Source organism: Neopsephotus bourkii, unplaced genomic scaffold (genome assembly GCF_033783945.1).
Source record: "Neopsephotus bourkii isolate Nb327-2 ecotype Australia unplaced genomic scaffold, CSIRO-AGI_Nbou_v1 NB_1292, whole genome shotgun sequence".
NCBI classification, from domain to species: domain Eukaryota; kingdom Metazoa; phylum Chordata; class Aves; order Psittaciformes; family Psittacidae; genus Neopsephotus; species Neopsephotus bourkii.
In genome coordinates this window covers 10,061,726-10,083,520 of record NW_026901776.1, presented here as the reverse complement: position 1 = coordinate 10,083,520, position 21,795 = coordinate 10,061,726, and the positions used below count along the sequence as shown (strand labels likewise).

At 37.0% G+C, this 21,795-nt stretch overlaps 1 protein-coding gene across 2 annotated transcripts in view; it reads left to right on the top strand.

Annotated features, from left to right (window-relative positions):
* Positions 1 to 21,795, top strand: part of BTBD9 (BTB domain containing 9) — a 142,179-nt gene that overhangs the window by 93,882 nt on the left and 26,502 nt on the right. For both annotated transcript variants that reach the window (XM_061365977.1, XM_061365976.1), the window contains exons 9-10: positions 4,994 to 5,183; positions 14,794 to 14,901. In XM_061365977.1, the coding sequence (XP_061221961.1) occupies positions 4,994 to 5,183; positions 14,794 to 14,901 (298 nt within the window). The remainder of the gene's footprint in view (positions 1 to 4,993; positions 5,184 to 14,793; positions 14,902 to 21,795) is intronic.

Below are 21,795 nucleotides of genomic sequence, written 5' to 3'. Positions count from 1 at the left end.
TTCAACTGAGATCTGTTTATATCATTCCAATTACTTACCCACCCCCCACCCCCTTCCCATTTCCAGTGTTGCAATGAGGGCTTCCTAGGGCTCTTCTGAAACAATCGCTATTTCTGAGAGCATTCTTCAGGCAGAATGTTTAATGGAAGAGCCCTGTAGCTAGCCAGTTGGTTGGCAATTAAAAGTGTGGCCAATTCTTATGACTTGAATGCCTTTATTTTAATTTATTGGATCAGAAATCACAAACTCTACCAGATATCAACTGAAAAATCAGCCTTCTCTGAAGTTACTCGATTCCAAAGTAACAATTGGACATAGGCAAATGGGTCTTCTTTTCCAGCTAAATATGGCCTGCAGAAAACTTTCACTGAAACAGGTGGAAATACTGTCAATGTTTGCTTGAATTTGATATTTCTTGAGTTCATGATTGATTTCTTGACTGAATATTCAAATAAAATATAGCAATGTCATCAGGAAGTTTCAGCTCAAGAAAATAAAGAGTATGGGGATGAGGGACAGGACCTCTGACTGTATTTTAATTAACTGAAAAGTCTGTAAACTTAGTATTTTCTACCATGTAGCAAATAAACAAGTGCTAATTTGTACACTGATTAAAGATTAGACTTAACAAGTCTTTTGGTATGTGAAAATAATGAAAGCAGAATGCTCAGCATTCTTTAAATTATTTAATACACTAAAAGCAAACCCTGGGATATGTCTGACTTACTTAAGTCTTTTTGTTGTAGGAAGGTTTTTTTTTGTGTGTTTGGGTTTGTTGCCTTTTTTTTTTCTCTGCTTGCTTTTTTCTAATTGTTACTTTCTAGACAGGAAACTTGTGAGCTCAGTAGCTGTTCAGGTAGAGAAGGAATGTGATTTTACCATTAAAAATGGAGCATTTGAAAGCAGATGTCAGCATGAGAGAAAAATCACTTCCTCATACTTATTAAACATAGAAAATAAAATAATAAATGTATTTCTTTATGGTGAGGATTTTGTAAGTGCCTTAACAGAACTCAGTAAAATGAACAGCTGTTTTGCAATGATTACATTTGAGCTGACAACCTTTGACTGACTATTGCATAGAGTGCAGTATAAACAGTCCATAATGCTTTAAGTTGATGCCTTCCTATAAAATAAGACTACTTAGTAGATCTGCTTTTTCTGTGTGTTTATTTTAGTGATTGAATTAAGGTGCATTAATGCTGGTTTTGTGAGCTGGTGCAGGAATCCACTCCATTTTTGTCCTTCCTGTGTAAAAAAAAAGTTATTTGAGGATTTTCTGTAATTCCCACTTCTGACCCTGCTGTGTTTATCAGTTGATTACAGTGAAGTTAAAGGGTTGGGCAGAAAGCAAAACCTGGCCTGTGCAGACTGGGAGATGAAAGGAAGTATTTTACACTCAGATATTGAGGCCACCAAACACTGGCTGCATTAATGATTATCTTTTTTATGAATACTTCAGGGGAAACAGAGCTTCTATGGAAAATCAAGTATGCTAAAAATTAAGGAGAAAATAGAAGAAAGCTTAATGAATGATAAATAAACATGACTGAGACTACTGCACTCTCCTAGTACATTTTCTCCTGCGGGATCTCTAAGAACAGTTGAATAACGTAACTTTAAAATACCACTGGTATTGTTGGCCCTTGGGCCCTGCCTTGAAAATGACAATCCTTTATAAAAATACTATTCCTAGAATTAAATATGCTGCCAAGTTGTTCATCACTTCATAGTGTGGTGTAAGACTAGGAGACAAGAAAGGAAGTTTTAATAAATATTTTGATGCTGCTGTCCTGTAACCTCAATCGTCTTCATTTGTTTGCTTGCAGAATGTGTATGCTTTGCTAATGCACATCTTGTCTGTTACATAAAAGCAAATCAAACTTATCACAGTAAAACCGCTGTATGTGGTAAAAAGAATTTCTGAATTTGTAATCCCCTCTCTCGTTTTCCTGTACAACATTGGTTACTGTAAAAGCTGGATAGCTGGTGGAATAAAAAAAAAGAAAAAAGGCAGGCAACAATAAGAACAAGACTGTTGGTTTTGGAAGTGTGTTTTTGGAAACGTGAACTAAATTGAAGCAGAAATCCTAATGGGAAAAATGAAGAGAACCAAAAGACTTGAAAATACAGAACAGAGTGGAGTTCCTACCAAATGGTATCTTTAAGAAATTTATCAAGTGGATATAAAAGATGATAATAAATATTCAAAACAGGGAGTGGCAGACCCCCCCTGAGATAAGGAACAGTATGGCACCTTCTGCACACTGCAATTAGTCAGAATGACATTCTAATTAACCACTGTAAGGAAGACCACAGAATTATATTAAAAACATACTAATGCAGTTTCTGCGTGGTTGTTAAGGAGTTTGACTAATCAGGGTAACATCTTCTTAGGAGGTCATGAATTAGTGCAGAAATCTAAATGTGAGAAGGAGCAGGACAATGATCAGAGGGCATGCAGGTATGATATTGGATGAGCTGAGCTGTACTGTGTTCAATTACTGCCTCACATAGCTCAGAGAGTGTCCAGAACATGCCACAGAGCCTCACTCATCATGAATGTTGATTTTGACACTTCATCTTTTACTTGTTTTTAAAAAAAACAACCAACCACACAAAAAGAAATAAAGTGCCATATATTGAAGACGCTTTAATACCTATATAAAATGGATACTCAAGGAAGTTCCTGTACTGCAGTGGAAGAGGGGAAGAAAAGGAACCCAAGGTAAACTTCATTTTTATGCCAGTACTCTTAGCTTGTATTATTAGTCTTCACTTTAGTCAGAACGTTCCAGGTGAAATATCCTGATGTCTACCACCTGCTCCCCCATAAGAATATGGGAATTTCTGAAAGTCTCTTTTTCAGTAATAAGGAATCAAGAGGTTTCTTGAATAATAATGTGTCTCTTTAGTAATTTTTTTAATGAGCACACAGAGATGATAGTGTGTTTGATAGTGCAGTAGATTTCTGAGAGACTGTTGCTTTTCCACTGACTTCGATTATTTCTTAACAATGTGCTTGCACTTTTTTCCCTCTTTGTGTTTTATGGTGAGTTGATTGGTTGGTGGTTTTCTTAACCACCTGATACCACTAGCACGATCGAAATTGTAGCCCTTTATGGAAAAATCATCTCCTTTTTGGGTGCTGAAGGTTCTCACAACTAGCTCTGAAATTTCACTTAGCTGTACGACAGCCATTTTCATATGTTACACGTATTTTAAAAACAACCGTTAAAGTATGTAATTAAGTTATCATTGTGCAGTGGGCTTAAAATGGTACATTTGCACCATACTATACAGCATTTGTTTTCTTGTGAATATTCACAGGGCTGGTTTCTCTGTTTCTAGGGCGTTTGTGCCTTTCTTGTTTTCTTTTTCCGATTTTCAGAAATGTTTGGTATGAGATGTTGTGAATTTGGAAATTGATCACTGTCTTTCAGATAATTTTTGATAATTTATTTCTTCTTTTCTCTTTTAAGTTGCAATACCACAGAGATTGATTGTCCTTTATTAGAGCTTGCCATAAAATCTCAGCCTTTTTTAATACAGTCTGTGCTGAAAGAATTTTTGTTATCATTTGGGTAAAACCCTCAATGTTTTTAACATTCCCCCCCCCAAAAAAAAAGCTCAACAGGCAACCTTGATTTTTACATGCTCAAAGAGCATAATTTTTCAGACTTGTTAATATTAATTTTTGATGACCATAAAGAGTAAAGAGAGTTTGAAAAGTTGAGGAGGTTAGCTAAAAACTGAGCTTTTTGGGAAAGTGCTGGACCTAACTAGGATATCTTAAATAGCTTTTTCTTTCATGTTCGTTTGTCGTCTTGCTGGAAGATGAAGTTCTGAAAGTTTTAGATTCTCTCTGAATTACAAACAGAAAGAAAGTACCATATTTGATTACATGATAACAAAGGGAAGTAATAGGTAATTCCAAAAATAACTGTTGAAGCACTTACAAAACAGCCCTGGAAAACTAACTGTATGCACACGGAAATGCACGTCTTTCTTACAGTGTGCTCCCAAAGCACCTGGTGTCTTGCTCTTTGATAAAATTGCTAAAATTATGTTAAGTTCAAGCTATACCATGAATTCCAGTTGATTTGAAGGGAAGAGGAAGACTGCTTTAAGGGGAAGGGGAAAACCTTCCTTTTTTCAAGAGGGTGGGTTCTAAGTAGCTTCTTTTGCTATCAGGGTGTTACAATTTCTTTTTTGCAGCATTCAGTTGTACCTTTTTCCTTTATCTTGCTGAAAGAGAATTATTTCTGTGCTTGCTGTGCCATTTGTTAGGCAGACCTATTGGTCTCTCCTTCCCTTTTGTAGTCCAATACTTGTATTGAAGGATTTTCTAAGTGTTAAAAAGCTTTTTAATTTTCTCAGTTCTGGGGTGCGGTTTCTGATCACAGTCAGAGGGACTGTCAGAAGTACCAACAGCTATGTGTTAGAATAATCTTCTGAGCTCTGAGATTTAAAGCCCTGATTTTAAAGACTTTGAGCCCAGCCTTCCCACAGTCCAGAAAAATGCTTTAAATGTTGCACACTTATTTCTCAAAACTTGTTTTCTCTTTTTTTTTTTTTTTTTGGGGGGGGGGCGGGGTTTGAGGGAGGAAGGTTGGGAGGGGGGTTGTTCAGTGTGAAAACAGGAATAAAGTGTTAGAGTATTTTAAAAGTTTTGCTGGACAAGATTGTTTCCCCTCCACCCCATCCCCATGTGTCGTCGTCCCCCCCCCCGCCAGCTGTATTAAAAGGGTACTTTCATATCACTAAGACAAATACATCTGTTCATTTACCAAGCTATTCTGGGATCAATGCTATAAAAATTATCCATACCATTTGATTCTGCTTCATAGGTCATGTTAAATCAAGAGTTAAATTTCCTTGTGTGGATCATAACTTTCATCCGTTTTGTTTTCCCACTTCTTTGCCAAAGACCAGTGTTAGCTCAACTGTTTTCTGACTGTATGTCTGTTGTCTTTGTGGTTTTAATTCACAGTTCCCACTGAAAATGTTGCAACAATTGCAGACTGTGCGAGTGTGATTGAGGGTGTAAGTCGCAGTCGCAACGCCTTACTGAATGGAGACACAAAAAACTATGATTGGGATTCTGGGTACACGTGCCATCAGCTTGGGAGTGGAGCAATTGTAGTACAGTTGGCACAGCCCTACATGATTGGATCAATACGGTAAGTTGGTTTATTTTTTCTCTAAATTAAGGGCAGTAGTGAAACTTCTGCCAAGTCACTTTCTTCAGAATATGACATTTGGAAATAACAGTTATTAGGGAACTAGTTTAGTAGTTGTCATTTGACTTCTTTATTCAATGTTATGGGCCTGTTAAGAATTAAATGTGTGAATTATATGTCAAGATACAGCAGTGCAATTCCAGAAAATATTACATTCCAGAGGCATAATAATAGTAACAGTCAAATTGTAAGATTAAAGGCATATACTTATATTAAAATAGAAATTTAATTGCAGCCTCACTTGTGGTCAGAGTAGGCGCAGATCTGTTTATTGAAGAAGGCTATCATCTCGTGATCGGTTTACTTTTCACTATACGATTATCACCAGTTCTTACTTGAATATGGAGTATATAATAAAGGCACAGTAATCTGAACATTGCTTTACAGTGTTGGATTAATGAATGTGTTTAAATCTGGTTTGAGTTCATTGGGCTATTTCTCCAGTAAATGTCTATATGCATATGAAGAACAACATTTTGGATAATGTAGAAACCTTGGAAATAGATTAGAGAGCAGAATTGTTCAGACATGAAGACAAAAATGGCCTTGCCAACTTCAGATTATCTGACTGTAAATGTGGGGAGGTTGTTTCTTAAAATCTAAACATACAAAAAAACCTCATCTTAACTTCGTTCTTTGTAAATTTAGAGTATGTTGTCAGGGACTTAATTCGTATTCTCTGTGATGATGGGCTAAAAAAAGAAAGGTTTCTGAAGTTAGGGTACTGGGAAGCAAAGGTTGAAACCGCAGTGAGTACTGGCTCACAATGGGAGACCAGGTATGTGGGTATATGTTGCTAGGAATGAGCTTGGTGTCATCCACTTGTTAGAGTTGTCTCTTCAAACCGGCTGATAAGCAAGTGAGACTGGAAAGCTTTTATAACTGCCAGTTTCTGCCTTGTGTGTTTTGGTTTTGGCTTGTGGCATTGTTATGATGGTTGTAAAACTTTGAAGATAAAATTTCAAAATCAGACCTAACAAAAGTACTCTTTTGTCTGTATACTAGCTATAGTCATGTATGTAGTTATCTCATGTATAATGCAAGTCCAACATTGTTTTTGTTGTGGATAAGTATAGTTGGCACACTTGATGTTTGATGCTTTTGAGTTTGGTATCTTTAATGTTCAGTTAAGTACTGCATCTCAAGTAGAAAACCAGGAAGACATGTATTCAGTTTTCTTAAAAGAGATAATTGAAAATGCAATTACCTCATTTTCATGTCACTTTAAACTTAAATTTAAGTCAGCAGAAGTTTTTGGCCATGGGAAGGAGCAAGAGAAAAATATGTTAACTAAAATGCATAATTACTTAGGTCACAGTCTCTGTCTTCCTATCTTACCCTTTTCTGGTGTCTTTCAATTGGCAAGTCATTTTCTGGTCAGTGCAAAAATACTGACTTTCCTGTATCAAAAACGATGCTACTGTTTATTCAGAAGATTTTTATTAAGTCTCTTTATTAAATAGTGTGATAGGCGAACTAAAATTTAGTTACCAAGAAATTATAATTGTATAATTGGCAAGTGTGTAGGGCCACTTAAAAAAACAAACAAACAAACCCAAGTATTACATAATTTTAACCTAATAGGCATTTAGTGATGTGTGGTATTGCACTGTACTGATATACAGTCAGAATCTTATCTATCTTTGTGAGCTTTCCTGCATGTATAGTACAAACAAGATGAATAGCTTGCCATAAAAACCAGCAATACAAAACATTATCATCTAGGGTATCTTCTGACAGAGGAGACTACCTGCATTGCCTAGAGATGGAAATGCTAACGCTATGTTATCTTTTCCTTCTTGTGTTCTGCCTAGAAGAATTAGTGGTCTAAGTTGCAGCCACATCTGTTGCTATATCACAAGCAGCCAAGGGAAAGATGCCCCTTTGAGAGCTTAAGTGAGGTTTCACTGTGTGGCAGCTACAGCTTTGGCAACGATCTAGACCGTGTCCTGTACTGTGCAATGCTAAAAGTGGTGACTCTTTATTTAGCACCAGGAAATCTCTGACCGGAACAGAAATCAAATTATATATAAACATAGATTAGGGCCAAAAGTCTTCAATATTTTATCTTGATGAAAGAAGAATTTTTTGAACTGTCTTCCACAACTGATTGAAATGTATTCATTGACTGTTTTCCTGTGGTTTGCTTGCTTGAAAATTCCCTTGATCTCACCTACCCGCCTAATAGAAAAAAAATTCCAGGAGCAAGGCTGTACAGGCTGACTGAATGCCATGACTGCATAATGACATAAATTGCTCTATCCCCAGAAACTGAGTCATTTCACCTGTGGATTTGGATTGTAAATCTGTAATTAAGAATTAAAGTACATATCTTTTAAGTTCAGAGACATGAGTGTGCCATTGAATATATTTGTAGCAGACAGAGTAAATATGCAAGCCTTTGAAAAAAGGCTGGTAGCTGCTTTTGGTCTGTACAATTCAGAATACTGCTGGGGAAAGCCTCCAAGTCAGAATGTGTTACCATGGCAACTAAATTCCAAGTATGAAGAAAGCAGAACTCTTGGTACTCAAAGATGCATTAGAACTGCATAAAGAACTTACTGTTTCAGGAGTGTGTCTTCTGTATGCATGTTTTCTGCAGAAATCGTCCCATTGTCTTTGAATCTTAGAACCATTCAGGTGGGAAGGGATTTGAGGAATTCCATCCTGTTCCTCTGAGGAGGGTCAACTATGAAGAAAGACCATCCTACTTTATGCACTCGGGTCTTGAAAACCTCCAAGGAAGGAAATTTTTGAACTTCTCTGAGTGGCCTCTTCCAATGTTTAATTCTTCACAGTGTACTTTTGATTGTTTGGGGTTTTTTTTCTTTTTCATGGTGTTCATGTTTTCCTATGCCTCTTGTCCATCTGAAACATCCTGTTTCAATTTTTGACCGTTGTCTTGTTTTTCCCATTCTGCACCTCAGTAAAGAGCCTGGCTCAGTCTTTTTGATAACCTGCTTTTCAGGTACTGAAAAAAAGCTGTTAGGTTCCTCTCCAACCCCAACCCTTCCTAGGCTAAACAAGGCAATATTCTCAGCCTCTTGTACAGTGCATGTGCTCCAACCTCCTGACCATCTTGATTGTCCTCTGATGGACTTGCTCAGATATATCAATGTTGTATTTGGATCTAAAATGAGATGCAGTATACCAGCTGTGATCTAACAGGTGTCAAGTAGAGGAGAATAGTCTGTTTCCCTTATTCTGCTGGTTCATTTCCTGTTGCTGTACCTCCAGATGCTGCTAGCCTTCATTGCTGAGAAGGTAGACAGGCAACTAATAGCATCTTCTGCTCAGTATGACTCCCATGTCCTTTTCAGCTGAGCCAGTCAGACTGGATCATTTACTATTACAGTGGATTAGCCTGTATGAGGTATAGGAATTTGCTTTTGATCTTACTGGATTTGGTAATATTCTTGTTTTCCTGTGCCATTAGTCTTCCCAGAGGCTGGTAATCAGTCCCCCTGAATGGCAGCCACGCTCTGGAATTTATCAGTTGCATCCTGCAGTTTGCCATTGCTTGCAAGCTTTGTGAGGGCCCATTCCATCTCCTTGTTCAGGTCATTGGTAAAGATATTAAACAGGATAGGTCCCAGAATAGACTCTGGAGGAGCTCCTTTTCCATGCAGTACATGGATGATGTACTGTCGACCATTATCTGCTGAACTAAATAATCAGGCAAATTTTTACCTGTGTTGTAATCTGTGTATCTAAACTGTAAAATCCCCACTTGGATACAGGAATGCTATAGGAGGCCATGTAGAAATGTTGTTAATGTCTAATATTCTTCAGGTATTTGTATATGAATTTGGAGCACGGTCTTCAATACCAGAATTTACTCAGAAGTTCTGGAACAGATGTGATGATAGTCTGTGCTCAGTAGTATTTCCTAATAGAAAAGACCTGAAAAACATGGGGGTTGGACTAGATAACCTTTAAAGGTCTCTTCCAGCCCAAACTATTCTATGATTTTATTTTAAAATAGGTGTAACTGAATACTGTCTTTTAGACAATTTAGAAATTAAACCGTTTTTCTGTTTAAGAGGATTGTTTTATTAAGACTCCTACTTGGAACAGTTAACAGAGAAATCATTACTTTAGGTAGTTTTTCCACATTGTTGCCAGTCTGGACAGAAAATAACGTTGATATTTTCCCCCTCTGAAAAGGCCCTTATCAATGACAGAAAACCTATTATATTTAATTAGGAACAGAAAGAGTAGCAATTGGTATATTTAGCATACAAACATACTTTAACTTCTAAATGGCTAAAACTGTAATGTTGAAAAGGTTGCCATATCACTATAGCTGTCTAACTCACCCTGCATTTATTTGCAATAGAAGTGTAATACTATCTTTGATTGATATCTTCATTGGTTTGTTTTTTTTCCTATAAATATCAAAAAAAAAGGGGGGGGGGGAAACCCAACCAACCAACCCCAAACAAAAAAACATAGGACAACGTTGGTTATAATATATTTGGCAGAGGGAGACAGAATTTTTCCGTACCATAGTTGTTTTCATGTTAGAATAAATAGAAATATTTTGCATTTTATAAAAGTAGATTAACCACTTAGCCCATTTTATCTATTCGGAGACTATTGCTAATATGAATACATGATAGCCAACTGTTTTATTGTTCATATTCAGAGTAATTCTTAAATTACAAATGATACCAGTTAGCTTTAATGTGTTTTCTGTTTGCTTATACTGTCATCAATACATCTCTTTTGCTTTCTAATTTTCCATACCACTTCTGCTTATGAAGTTTTTCTTTGCTGCTCATTTTCTGTGCTTGACAGTGAAATCGTAGGTCAGAATAAAAGATCATATAAGCACATAGCAACTTTTGTCTCCTTTGTAGTATCTTGACGAGAGATTTGTTTCCTGCAAGAGAACTACTGAAACATAAATATCTGCAGAAAATGAAAGGGGATTATAGACAACCATAGGCAAAAATGCAAAGAATTGTCCAAAAAAAAAAAAAAAAGCCCCACCTCTTTTTGTACAGTTTGGGGTTTTGTTTCCTCATCTTTCCACAAGTGATGCTACTTATGTTTTAATTTCTGTCTTTTTGATTTCTGTAAGTATGTAAGTGGATTATGAACAGAGCATTACCAACTATTTATACTGTATGTGGTAACTACTGTCTTGTAGTATTCAAGAAGCAGGTATCATCTTGTCAGATGTTACTGTTTTGTATTCTGCTAACACCTTGAGTATGTGTAATTATATAGCAGTCTGAACTAAACAGTAACAATATTTTTATACAGAAATCTTTTTTAAAGAATAAAATGCAAGCAGAAACAGCATAAAATGCTTTTCTCAATACAGAACAATCAGTCGTAGCGCAACACATGACATTTAGCGAAATACTGTTAAAAAAGTACTATAGCTTCTTCTGAGGTAACAGTCAATATAATCAGTGTCCCACACCTGTAATATGAAATTCTATTTATACTTGAAAAGCTTTGATTTTATATAATGAGGTATTGTCAACATGTGATGCAAGTAACAGTACCATCTTAATTGATTACCATGCTCAGACTTTATGCAGAGAAGTGGCATGTGAGATTCAGACTGGACATGAGGAAGAAGTTCTTTACAATGAGGGTGGTAAAATACTGGCACAGGTTGCCCAGATAGGTGGTGGATGCACCATCCCTGGATATTTTCAAGACCAGGTTGGATGTGCTTCTGAGCAACCTGATCTAAGTAAATATGCCCCTGCTTATTGCAGGGGTGGTGGACTAATGACCTTTGAAGGTCCCTTCTAGCCCAAACTATTTGGTGAGAGAAATGTGTTTAACAAAGTTGCAAGGAATGAGCTGGAAAAAGCTTTGTTCTCCTTTTCCTTCTCAATCCTGAGGGCATGATTTACTAACAAGAGATAATTTAGCTTTTTATTCTAATATTGAAAGTCCTAGGAACATGGGCAGTTTTGCTATAGGCAGATGCATTTCCAGTGACTTTAGTTCAGACTTTTTAAGTGGAATATTCTCCTTCCTGTCATTTAGTATCCATCTTAGCAAAATATTGCTCTTTTACAAAAGCTTAGCCTGGTAGTTTGCATGGAATGTGTTTCAAACATTACTTTAGCTGGCATAAAAAGTGGCTTTTGTGCTCAGTGTGCACTGGTGAATATTCATGTAATCACCTGAAAGTTTTTCACTGCTTATCCAGGAAGGCATTTCATGCAGAGTAAATACCAAATAGGTTCTGTCACCAGCCTCCCTCCCCAATCTCTCCTAGGAAAGCTACTGCAGGGAGGTGAAGAAAGAATTTTTTGTTTTCTTTCACAAGCCCCCAAGAAACAAAATCTACGTTTAGCATTCATGTGAAGTCACTTTGGGAAAGATTCTGCCAACTTTAATTCGCTCATTGTTTGGTTCGTAATAATTCTAAGCCATATGTTTTTTTAAACCTATTTAACTTGGGCTGGGTTGTTTTGGGAGAGTGCAATTATTCACATTCTTAAAAGGAACACATCTGTCCTGTTAGCCTTTTGCTCTAAAACCAAGCCAGTTGTGTTTTAATTACAGTATCGTTAGTTGAAATTACAATCATCAGTGTGCCTCTGATATTCAAACTCTTGATCATAGCTTTGAAAACATGCATCAAGGAAACTAACACTGAGCCCCATGATGAAAAGAATCCTATCAAAAAATACATATTAAAATTACATTTTAATAGCCTTTTAAAAATTAAACAAATTCACGTATGTTTTTCATTTCCTTCTTTTTATCATTTAAAAGATTTTGTTTATATATAGTTGTTAAATTAATTTGGGATTTGTTGATTCCTAGTGCTTAACAAATTCACCATTTTAATCCATAAACTTTTTTGTAATTTTTTTTTAACAGAAAATACTACTTCGCTTAGACTCTTCAGTATTTAGAGATTTTCAAGCAATAGAAAAGCATAATAGGAAGGATCTGATGAAGCAAGGGGGAGATGAGTTGAAGTTGTGTGGTTTTGTTTTGTGGTATGGGGTTTTTTCCTTTTTAAGTCTTTCATGACACTACAGGCAATTATTGTTTACCTAGCTCTGAATTTTTTAATTTGGAAATAGACACTATTAGTATGTGCTAAAAGGTTTGTTTTATTTTAGCTTCTTAAAGCTATTTTTGATAGCGTATTGTTTTTGATAATGAGTTGGGTTCAGTTGAGAGCATCAAAGGAATTTATTTTAAATCTGCATGTCCAGTAGACTTGATTCCAAATGCTGGGATTTGAATGCATTTGAAACATTGAATGCATTCAAAGCATTTCCAAATGCTTTGAATGCTGGGATTACAAAGCCTAAAGAAAAAGAGCTGAACCAGATTGTTTTAATAAAAAGGTAATAGCATTGCTTTTTTAGGGCAAAGATGTAGACACATGTGTCCTTAATAACCAAATTCTGAAGGTGGTCAGGCTGCTGCTTGGGACAGCTTAAAATCCTTCTATCTGTAAAAGGAAGGATTCTGCATCCAACAACTGGCTGGGTCATTTTTCGCATACTGGGTTTTTTTAAACTTAGAAGTGAGCAGTCTGATTTTGCAGTTATATTCCTCCCAGAAGAGGTAGCAGATGAAAGCAAGAAAGACTTTCTCAACTAGAGGACAGGAATTTATAATATAGGACTTAGGTATTCTTCTGTAAGACAAAGAGAGACAGCTTGAAACTCTATGCCAGGGAAATGTCTGTAGTGTGTCTCAGCTATTTTCATTGACAATCAATGCATGCTTATCTGTTGCATTTTGAAAAATGCAGATCTGTGGTAGTTCTTCTTCACAGCTGGAGAAAGAGCCTAACTTAGCTGTATTACCTGGCTATTTCAATTCTGTGTACATGTGGCTGTAGTTACTCTCCTTTAGGTCATAGTTGCGGTTATAGCTGTTTTGGATAGCCATGCTTCAGTTATTACAGCAGGTTCATTTGCTCCTGTAACAAATAACCAGACTTAATCAGCAATCTTAGTAAGCGTTAGCTAACTTTCACCAACTGCTCAGGATCAAGCAGTTCGTAACAGACAATATGTTGCAGTGGAATATTTATTTTTCATTGTTGTATTGAGTAAGGGTTCAGACAATAAGAGTTTTAACAAAAGAAAAAATAAATCAGCAAACCTTAATTTTCCAGAACAGGCTTCATCTGGATAGTTCAGTTAAAATGTTACAATTCCAAAACTGGATAAGCTGGAGAGATAGCATTATTTCAGATAATGGTACATGCAGCATGCTGGTTTTGCCTCTAGTCACCTCTAATTTAAATAGAAAAGATTTTTCAGATTTTGGTTTTGATACCACATTTGTCATCGAGTTTGTATGAAAATGATAAGAACAGCGCTTAGGTTTTTCTAAACTGTACTCTGCTGATCAGTGGAGTTACAAGTGGTTTATGTAAAATGTAGGCAAATCCTTATCAATCAAAATATGGATGACATTTAACTGATTCTAAAAACCAAATAGCAGAAGTGTCTGACACTGTTAGGGCTAGTTCGTTGCCCCTGTAAAAACCCTCTTTTCATTTCTGGATGCGTTACTGGAAAAAAGGATGCTCCATACTGATTTGCAAACATGCTGGATAGAATTTTATGGCTTTCGCCAATGAAGGCATTCTGTGCTGGATATCGTTCTTAAGTACACATATCTCAGTCCCACCCACTAAGGGGAAGAGGCAGGGTTCTTGGTTGTGCTTTAATTCTTATCCTTAGAAAGAAAATTAAACAGAGGAATAATGTTGGGGTTTCAAACATCTCTTACATGGTGATTCTCTCTTACAAGGGAGGTAATCACCATGTAAAGAGAAAAGGAGCAGAAGATACATTTGCCAGAGTACTTTTTAAGAATTACACACTTAAATCTCATCCCTGATGCTTTAGATCTTTCTCTTTGAGAGACAAGTATGAAAATTGAACACTGTTCAATACGTCAGTTAGTGCCTTTCGCGAAGAGCTGCATGTTTGTTAGAATGAGTCTGGAAGGAGTCCTTGAGGCCTTGTATTTTCTTCCTTTTTCTTCTGTCTTTTTAGCAGTTTGGTCAACAGTTCATTGCCTTTTTCCTCATATTATGATGAATGAGGACTGGGAATTCCAATTTTCCTACTTGCCATTTTTAATATTTCTGTTATATTTAAAAAAGAAAAGAGAATACAGTTAAAAAGACATTGTAATCCTTTTAGTCACCCAAAACTTTTTTCTTTCCCTGCTTAAGTTGCCCTTTCCAAACAGATCTTTGATTCATGTTTAAAGCAGGCAATGCCACATGCCAAATAAATTAGTTTGTTATTGTCTTTCAAGTAAATGAAAAGTAATTGGATTAATGTAATAGTTTAATGTTGGTAAGGTAGTTATTATAAAGCTGAAGTCTGTTATTTGCCTTAGGTTAGTAAGAATAGAGACACTCAGGTTTGAGATGACAGAAACAGTAAAGACCTTGCTGAGTGTTAAGAGGCATATTCAAAAAAAGAAACAGCTAAGTTTTAAGAGGAGGAAATAAATAACTGGATAATTTAAGCAGCTTTCTTTAATGCTTATTTTACTTATCACTCAACTTCTTCATATTTAGGTTGCTTCTTTGGGACTGTGATGATCGGAGCTACAGCTACTACATTGAGGTTTCAACAAATCAGCAGCAATGGACTATGGTGGCCGATCGCACAAAAATTTCCTGCAAGTAAGTTTAATTTTTTTTCCACTTAAGTGCACAAAGTCAGAACTGAAAACTGTTATTGGGTTTGGGTTTTGGGGGTTTTTATTTATCCTTTTGTTCACTACTTACATAGATGACATTTTGATTGTGAAAATGTTGATCATTAGATGACCTGTAGGTCATGAACTTTAGACCCTTGAATACAACTTTAAGAGGTAACAGCTTTTAGTGTGGTTGAATATCGAGACTTTCAGATCAGAATCATAGAATCATAGAATAGTTAGGGTTGGAAAGGACCTTAAGATCATCAAGTTCCAAACCCCCTGCCATGGGCAGGGACACTTTGCTCTAAACCATATTACTCAAGGCCTCATCCAACCTGGCCTTGAACACTGCCGGGGATGGAGCATTCACAACCTCCCTGGGCAACCTATTCCAGTGCCTCACCACCCTAACAGGAAAGAATTCCCTCCTTATATCCAATCTAAACTTCCCCTGTTTAAGTTTTAACCCCTTACCCCTTGTCCTACCACTAAAGTCCCTAATGAAGAGTCCATCCCCAGCATCCCTATATGCCCCCTTCAGATACTGGAAGGCTGCTATGAGGTCTCCACGCAGCCTTCTCTTCTCCAGGCTGAACAGCCCCAACTTTCTCAGCCGATCTTCATATGGGAGGTGCTCCAGTCCCCTGATTATTCTCGTGGCCCTCCTCTGGACTTGTTCCAACAGTTCCATGTCCTTTTTATGTTGAGGACACCAGAGCTGCACACAGTACTCCAGATGAGGTCTCACAAGAGCAGAATAAAGGGGCAGGATCACCTCCTTCGACCTGCTGGTCTTGCTCCTTTTGATGCAGCCCAGGATACGGTTGGCTTTTTGGGCTGCAAGCGCACACTGCTGGCTCATGTTCATTTTCTCATCAACCAACGCCCCCAAGTCCTTCTCCGCAGTGCTGCTCTGAATCTCTTCTCTGCCCAACCTGTAGTTGTGCCTGGGATTGCTCTGACCCAGGTGTAGGACCTTGCACTTGTTATGGTTGAACTTCATGAGGCTGGCATCAGCCCAACTCACAAACGTGTCAAGGTCCCTCTGGATGGCATCCCTTCCCTCCAGCTTATCAACTGAACCACACTTGGTGGTCATCGGCAAACTTGCTGAGGGTGCACTCAATCCCACTGTCCATGTCAGCGACAAAGACGTTAAACAAGATCGGTCCCAACACCAATCCCTGAGGGACACCACTCGTTACTGGTCTCCAGCTTGACATTGAGCCATTGACCACAACTCTTTGTGTGTGGCCATCCAGCCAGTTCTTTATCCACCGAGTGGTCCATTCATCAAATTGATGTCTCTCCAATTTAGAGACAAGAATGTTGTGTGGGACCGTGTCAAACGCTTTACACAAATCCAGGTAGATGACATCGACGGCTTAATCAAGTTCTGAAGATCCACATCAGTACTGGACCTTCAAACAATCGGTTTGATTGTTCATTCTCAGAAGTAGTCTGCCTCCCTTATCCTTGGGTTTGTGATCACTGGAAGTTAAACCATGTTTCTTGCAAGTTCACGTGTTATTGTGACCTTGGTGTCAAATTCCCCTGCCTTGAGAAACCTGGTAGGAGAGGTAATAGATTATGCTTGGTAAAAGATTTTCTTGTTCAAATGCCTTTCTCCCTTATCAAAGCACATAAATGTATTGTAGGATATTTGAAAGGGTAGGGAGAGTGAGGGTAGGGACCACATCAACAGATTGAATGGTTACCTAAGCTTGACCTTGTCTCTGTTCAAAAGCAGAGTACCTGACTTGCATGCACTGACCACTCTACTTTTGAACAGAACCCTTCCTTAGAAAAAATGCTTCTTAAAAAGCAATTAAAGTGAAAAATCGTTTCATTTTCATTTGTATACTTAAGTCAGAAGAAATAATGAGTGAATACTCTTCACATGTATTCTCTCTATTGTCTTTTCTGCAATTATTTGGTGTGCTGATAAAACCTGTTCTTCTAGTATGGAAGAATAATTCAGTGTTGATAGTCATTTTAAACCATTTGGTAGTTTAAGTTACAAGTAGAGAATTACCCAGTTACTTAAATCCCATTCTCATGGGACTGAAAAGATAGTCTGCAAATTTATACATCACGTATCCCTAAGACAGGTATGCTCTTCAGTCAGTGAATGTTGATAGGTTATGGTCTTCTGGCTGATCCCCAGGGAAGCTTAGACTTGTAAAAATCTTATTTCCCTCTTTTTCCCTGAGTCAGTTTTCCATAACGTATGCTTTCCTTCCTGGGACAAAACTGAGGTCATCAGCTGATTTGGGGACATCCCCACCCATCCTGTATTTGTGCTAACCGAAAAGAAAAAAAAAAAGTAGATTTCACAGATTCAGAGACATAGCTCAGTTTGTCACGTAGAGCAAGAGATTCGCTCCTGTCCTGCGACGCTGCAGGTACTCATTTTTCTAAAGTTGATATCCCATCTCTTAAGAAATAATACAGTTCAAAGAAGCGTTACAATGCCATCTAGACAAGTTGGTGAAGGAGAACTTGACATGTCCTTTCACTGTCTATAAAGGGCAGAGTATTGATGAGCAGAAAACTGGGGTTCTGCCTGCAGGTCTGGAGAAAGAGTAAAGGAGATTTAATCATTCTCAGAGGCATCTCAGCGTAGTAGATACATTTCATCTCTTTGTCTGCCTACAGCAGTGGGAGCACTGAAAGGCTGAAGCCACAAAAGAGAGAGACTCAGAATCAGAATCTTTTTGCACGTTCTCTTTGTACATTTTGATACTAATAGCCTGTAGCAGTCTAAGGGAGCACTTGCTTAAGTATGTACAGTGCAGGTGGAATTGCTGATTGACTGCCCAGTTCAAATATCTACTCACCATGTTCAAACCACAGTTTTTTAAAGAAAAACCTTGGAAAAGTATAGCTGCACCTCTGAAATGAAGATAGATACCATCTCACAGTATACTTCAGTATTTTGGTTCAAAACAGGTGCTCTGGAAGTTCTCTAAGCTGCGGCTTCAAGAACTATTTTCATATGTATTAGAGAATTGTATTTTGCCTAATTTCTGGCTCTGACAGACATGCATCCAGCTGGCAGAAAGCCAGTCTTTCATCTTGAAGTCTACATATTTACAGTGGCCCAGCACTGTCTGTAACTGCCTGCTCTAAACAAATATAGAGACCTGGTCCTGAAGCTTACAATTACAAAAGCTCCAGAACAGTTCAACTTAACAAGGACTAGAAAAAATCAAAGAAAAAGAAGCAATTTGTAAAAACCTTACTCCTCTTTGGAAGTTTTCCATCCTCTGCAGTTATATTTAAGTACTGTCTCATCTGTAACTGAGATAAGTAAAAAAGTTTGTGCCCTACCCCCTTATCTACCCTCCCAGTTTTCAGATGATTTCTTTGCATTCAACAGCAATTTTTTATGTTCAATTTAAATTTCTTGCCCTTTATGATCATTAAATTGGATGGGGTATTTTTTTCAGTTAGACCACCACAGAAAAGAAAATGTTTTAAACATGTTTAATTTTCTTTTCAAGTAGGATTTGCAGAAGTGCTGAAATTACTTCAGCCGAAAAATTTCTTGAATTGTAATGGCAGGTAGATAACTCTAAATACTAAATAAATATGCATCATATTAAAAATATATGTACAATAATATATGTATATTTAAATGTTAATTATGATAATTAGATATATATAAAATACTCTATAACTTCCAAATGTTACAAAGGTTAGGACTGGTCTGTAAAGTAACAGAGGATCATAATTGCATGCCATCAGAGCTGGACCACTTTTATTTTATGAAAAATACAGAAATGTTGTACTGTGACCTACAAAGCCATGCTGTTAGCGCTCAAAACCAGTTGAATGTAGAATGGAAGAGACATCATCATTCAGTGACTCATGCAGTGAGTGAAGACCCTCATTTAAAATTGTTGAGTAAGGTTTTGATATGGTGATGGAGACAACTTAAGAGAAGAAAATTGAACCAGTCACTGGTAGGAATATGTGAAGAGCTGACTTTTTTTATTTAGTTTCTATAATTTTGTAAAATACCCAGCTCAAAACAAATTGAAAATGTAGGGGTTTGCCACGAAAACAAGCAAGTTATTTTTATTTTGTGTAATTGTAACATCAACAACAAGCAGAGGAGTTGAAGAGCTGGATTTTAACCAAAATTAAAACATGCTGTAGTAAAGCACAGGTGGTGTAGTTTGTCTAATTTGCTGTCATAGTATAATGATAAAGATACTACTGCTGAATGCTAGGTTCCTGTCTCTGTCCTTACTCTTATCATGATTGCAATGGTATTTTATGCAAACAGCTTCAACAGAGAGAAATCTGCCAATGAATGCCTTTTAGTCAAATCATTCAGGCACTCCCCAAAGAAAAGCAAGAATCAAACTCATGCACTGTGTCTGTATTTGACTCACAATCAGGTGAGTCAAACAGTTAAAGATTTCCTGTGTTCATCAATTTGCCTTAGCCAGACTACACCATAATGGGGTGGAAGCTACACTAGCCTTTGTTATCTGTGTGTTAATGAATATTGCAGCCCTCTCTCACCTGGAAGAAACAAACCAAATACTTTCCTAATGCGGTCAAAGTTTGCAACTGTTTTTTCTCTTGGCCAAATTCTGATTTTTTTGATGTATACTTGGACATTGCAGCTTTTTATACAGAGGTATAAAAATAGTCTTAGGCTCGTGTGTCTTTGTTTAAAGAAAATGAGAAGAACACATGTCCTTGCATGGGTCTACTATTGCTGGTTTCATTGCAAGTACCTCTCAGCAGCAGTCAGTTAAGAATCATTATACTTGCATTTGTGTCGGGTTAAAATATTAATTCCTTCCAAAATGTATAGTTCAAATTATGTCTGTTTCTCTTATGAATTTTCAAGATGTGAGTGCAGTCTTAAGTGGTTGATAAGGTGTTGAAATACCAGTTTTACCTTTTCTGGTATTAGTTCTGTGTTTAATATGCTGCAGCAGACTCCAGACAAATAAATCACTTGCTTTTCTGTGTTTAATATGCTGCAGTAGCAAATGAAAATGGATTGAGTTAAAATACAGAGAACTTCACTGGGGCCCACGTATGAAAAGGTAGAATGCTTGCAATGAGAAAATTTTCTTTGGCAATAGTATTCTCTGTTCACTTTCCTGTCTTCAAAGGCGTGGGTAAGAGTTGCTTCCTTTTCTGTTTGATGCCTGGCTTTCTGTCTACCCAGTCTTTCAGTGGAGTTACAGTCCTCTGTGAAAGTCATTTCTGTGCTGTCTCACAAGTATCCTGTGAGGTCTCCAAATCATTTTGCTGAATCTCTGTCACAAGGGGTAGGATAGACCATAAAGGTAGCAAACACAGATCTCAGCAGACTTTGTTATCAGTAAATGACAAACAAGCTGATGAAAAAAGAAAATTAAATTATGTTTGAATATTATATATTGGTTTTGACGATTACTGAAGCATGAACTTCCTCTTTAAACTATCAGTATGCTGCTTTGGATTGTTTTAATGGTATTTTCAATGTAGTATTTTGTGTAAATTAATAATTCAGTGCTCAAAGACAGGAACTGACAGTTTGCTCCTAACCTCCTCTTCTCCCAGTTTAAGAAGCTGAAAACAGAAACTGGATGTCTGTTATCTTCACAGGGGAAGCTTGCATACCTTCCCTAAGTGAGAGCCAATTAATGCATGCTGGTTGTGTAATTGTCAATTTTCAAGTGCTCTATGGAGGCTGTTTTTTTTTTTTCTTTCCACAATAAGCTGTTTTTCTCTACACAGTATGACAGTAATGAAAAACAGTCATGTTCCCATCTATTTTTTAAAATGTTTATGATAAGTGGGCTCGAGCATGTTAGCGTTAAATGGTAGAGACCTGAACTTGTTACAGGAATTTGCTGACAAAGTGTTTGAAAGTCAAATGAAAAACAGAAGATACAAAAGGCCAAGGAGGAGTCAGACCTCAGAGTTAAAAACACTTTTGATAAAATAAGCCATGTAAAGACAAATACAAAACTGGCTATCACAACAGTTACCAACTCAATATCATTCTTTAAAGTTCTCTTGTGTACTTACTGTGAAATGGATCTAAGCCGTTGGCAGCAGACACGCCATGTACAATTTCCCAACAGTAAAAAAGGATTTAATACTCTGGTAGACTTTGGGAGACAATCTGTGTTGTTTATTGGTGGGCAGTTTTACAGGAGGTGGTATCAACTGTATGGAACAGTTTTATGAAGGGCATGATTTAATTTTCAGAAGTTTTGTAACATATTGCATTATATCTTCTTTTTCTTCCACTGATGGACTCACTGTTTGTTGTTCAGAGTATCCTGCTGACATTATAAATGTGTACAAACTTCCAAACTGAATTTCATGTTTCCACTGCTTATTATCTTTTTATCATATAATAGCTATTCCAAATCCTGAATTCTCAGCTCAGTTCCCCTCAAGTTTTTTTCTATAGTTTTTGTAGGATTGTAATTAGTACTTTCACATGAAAAGCCCTGTGGGGTGTGGATGTCTTCTGATTTTTCAAGCACAGTTTTCAACTTTGAGGTTTACTACTCTTGTCCACAGTTTCGTATTTCTATCCTATGATGTACTGTGTACATTTCCAGTTTTAAAGCACTGCTATATTTGCTTTGATAATAAATCAAATAATGCCTAAAGAGATCTAGGTCATGCATCTGAAAAGCTCTCCATCACTTTTCAGATGTGCAGAAAAGTGTTTTCCATATTGCCCAAGGATTTCAAGTAAGAAAATACTTCTTTTCACCAATGTTAATGTAGGCAAACTCAATTTGGAATTTTTTTTTTTATGTGTATACTTTTGTGAAAGCAGGCTAATACCTATCATAATGTGATTATTTCTTTCTCTATAGAGATAATATTTGTAGTGTGT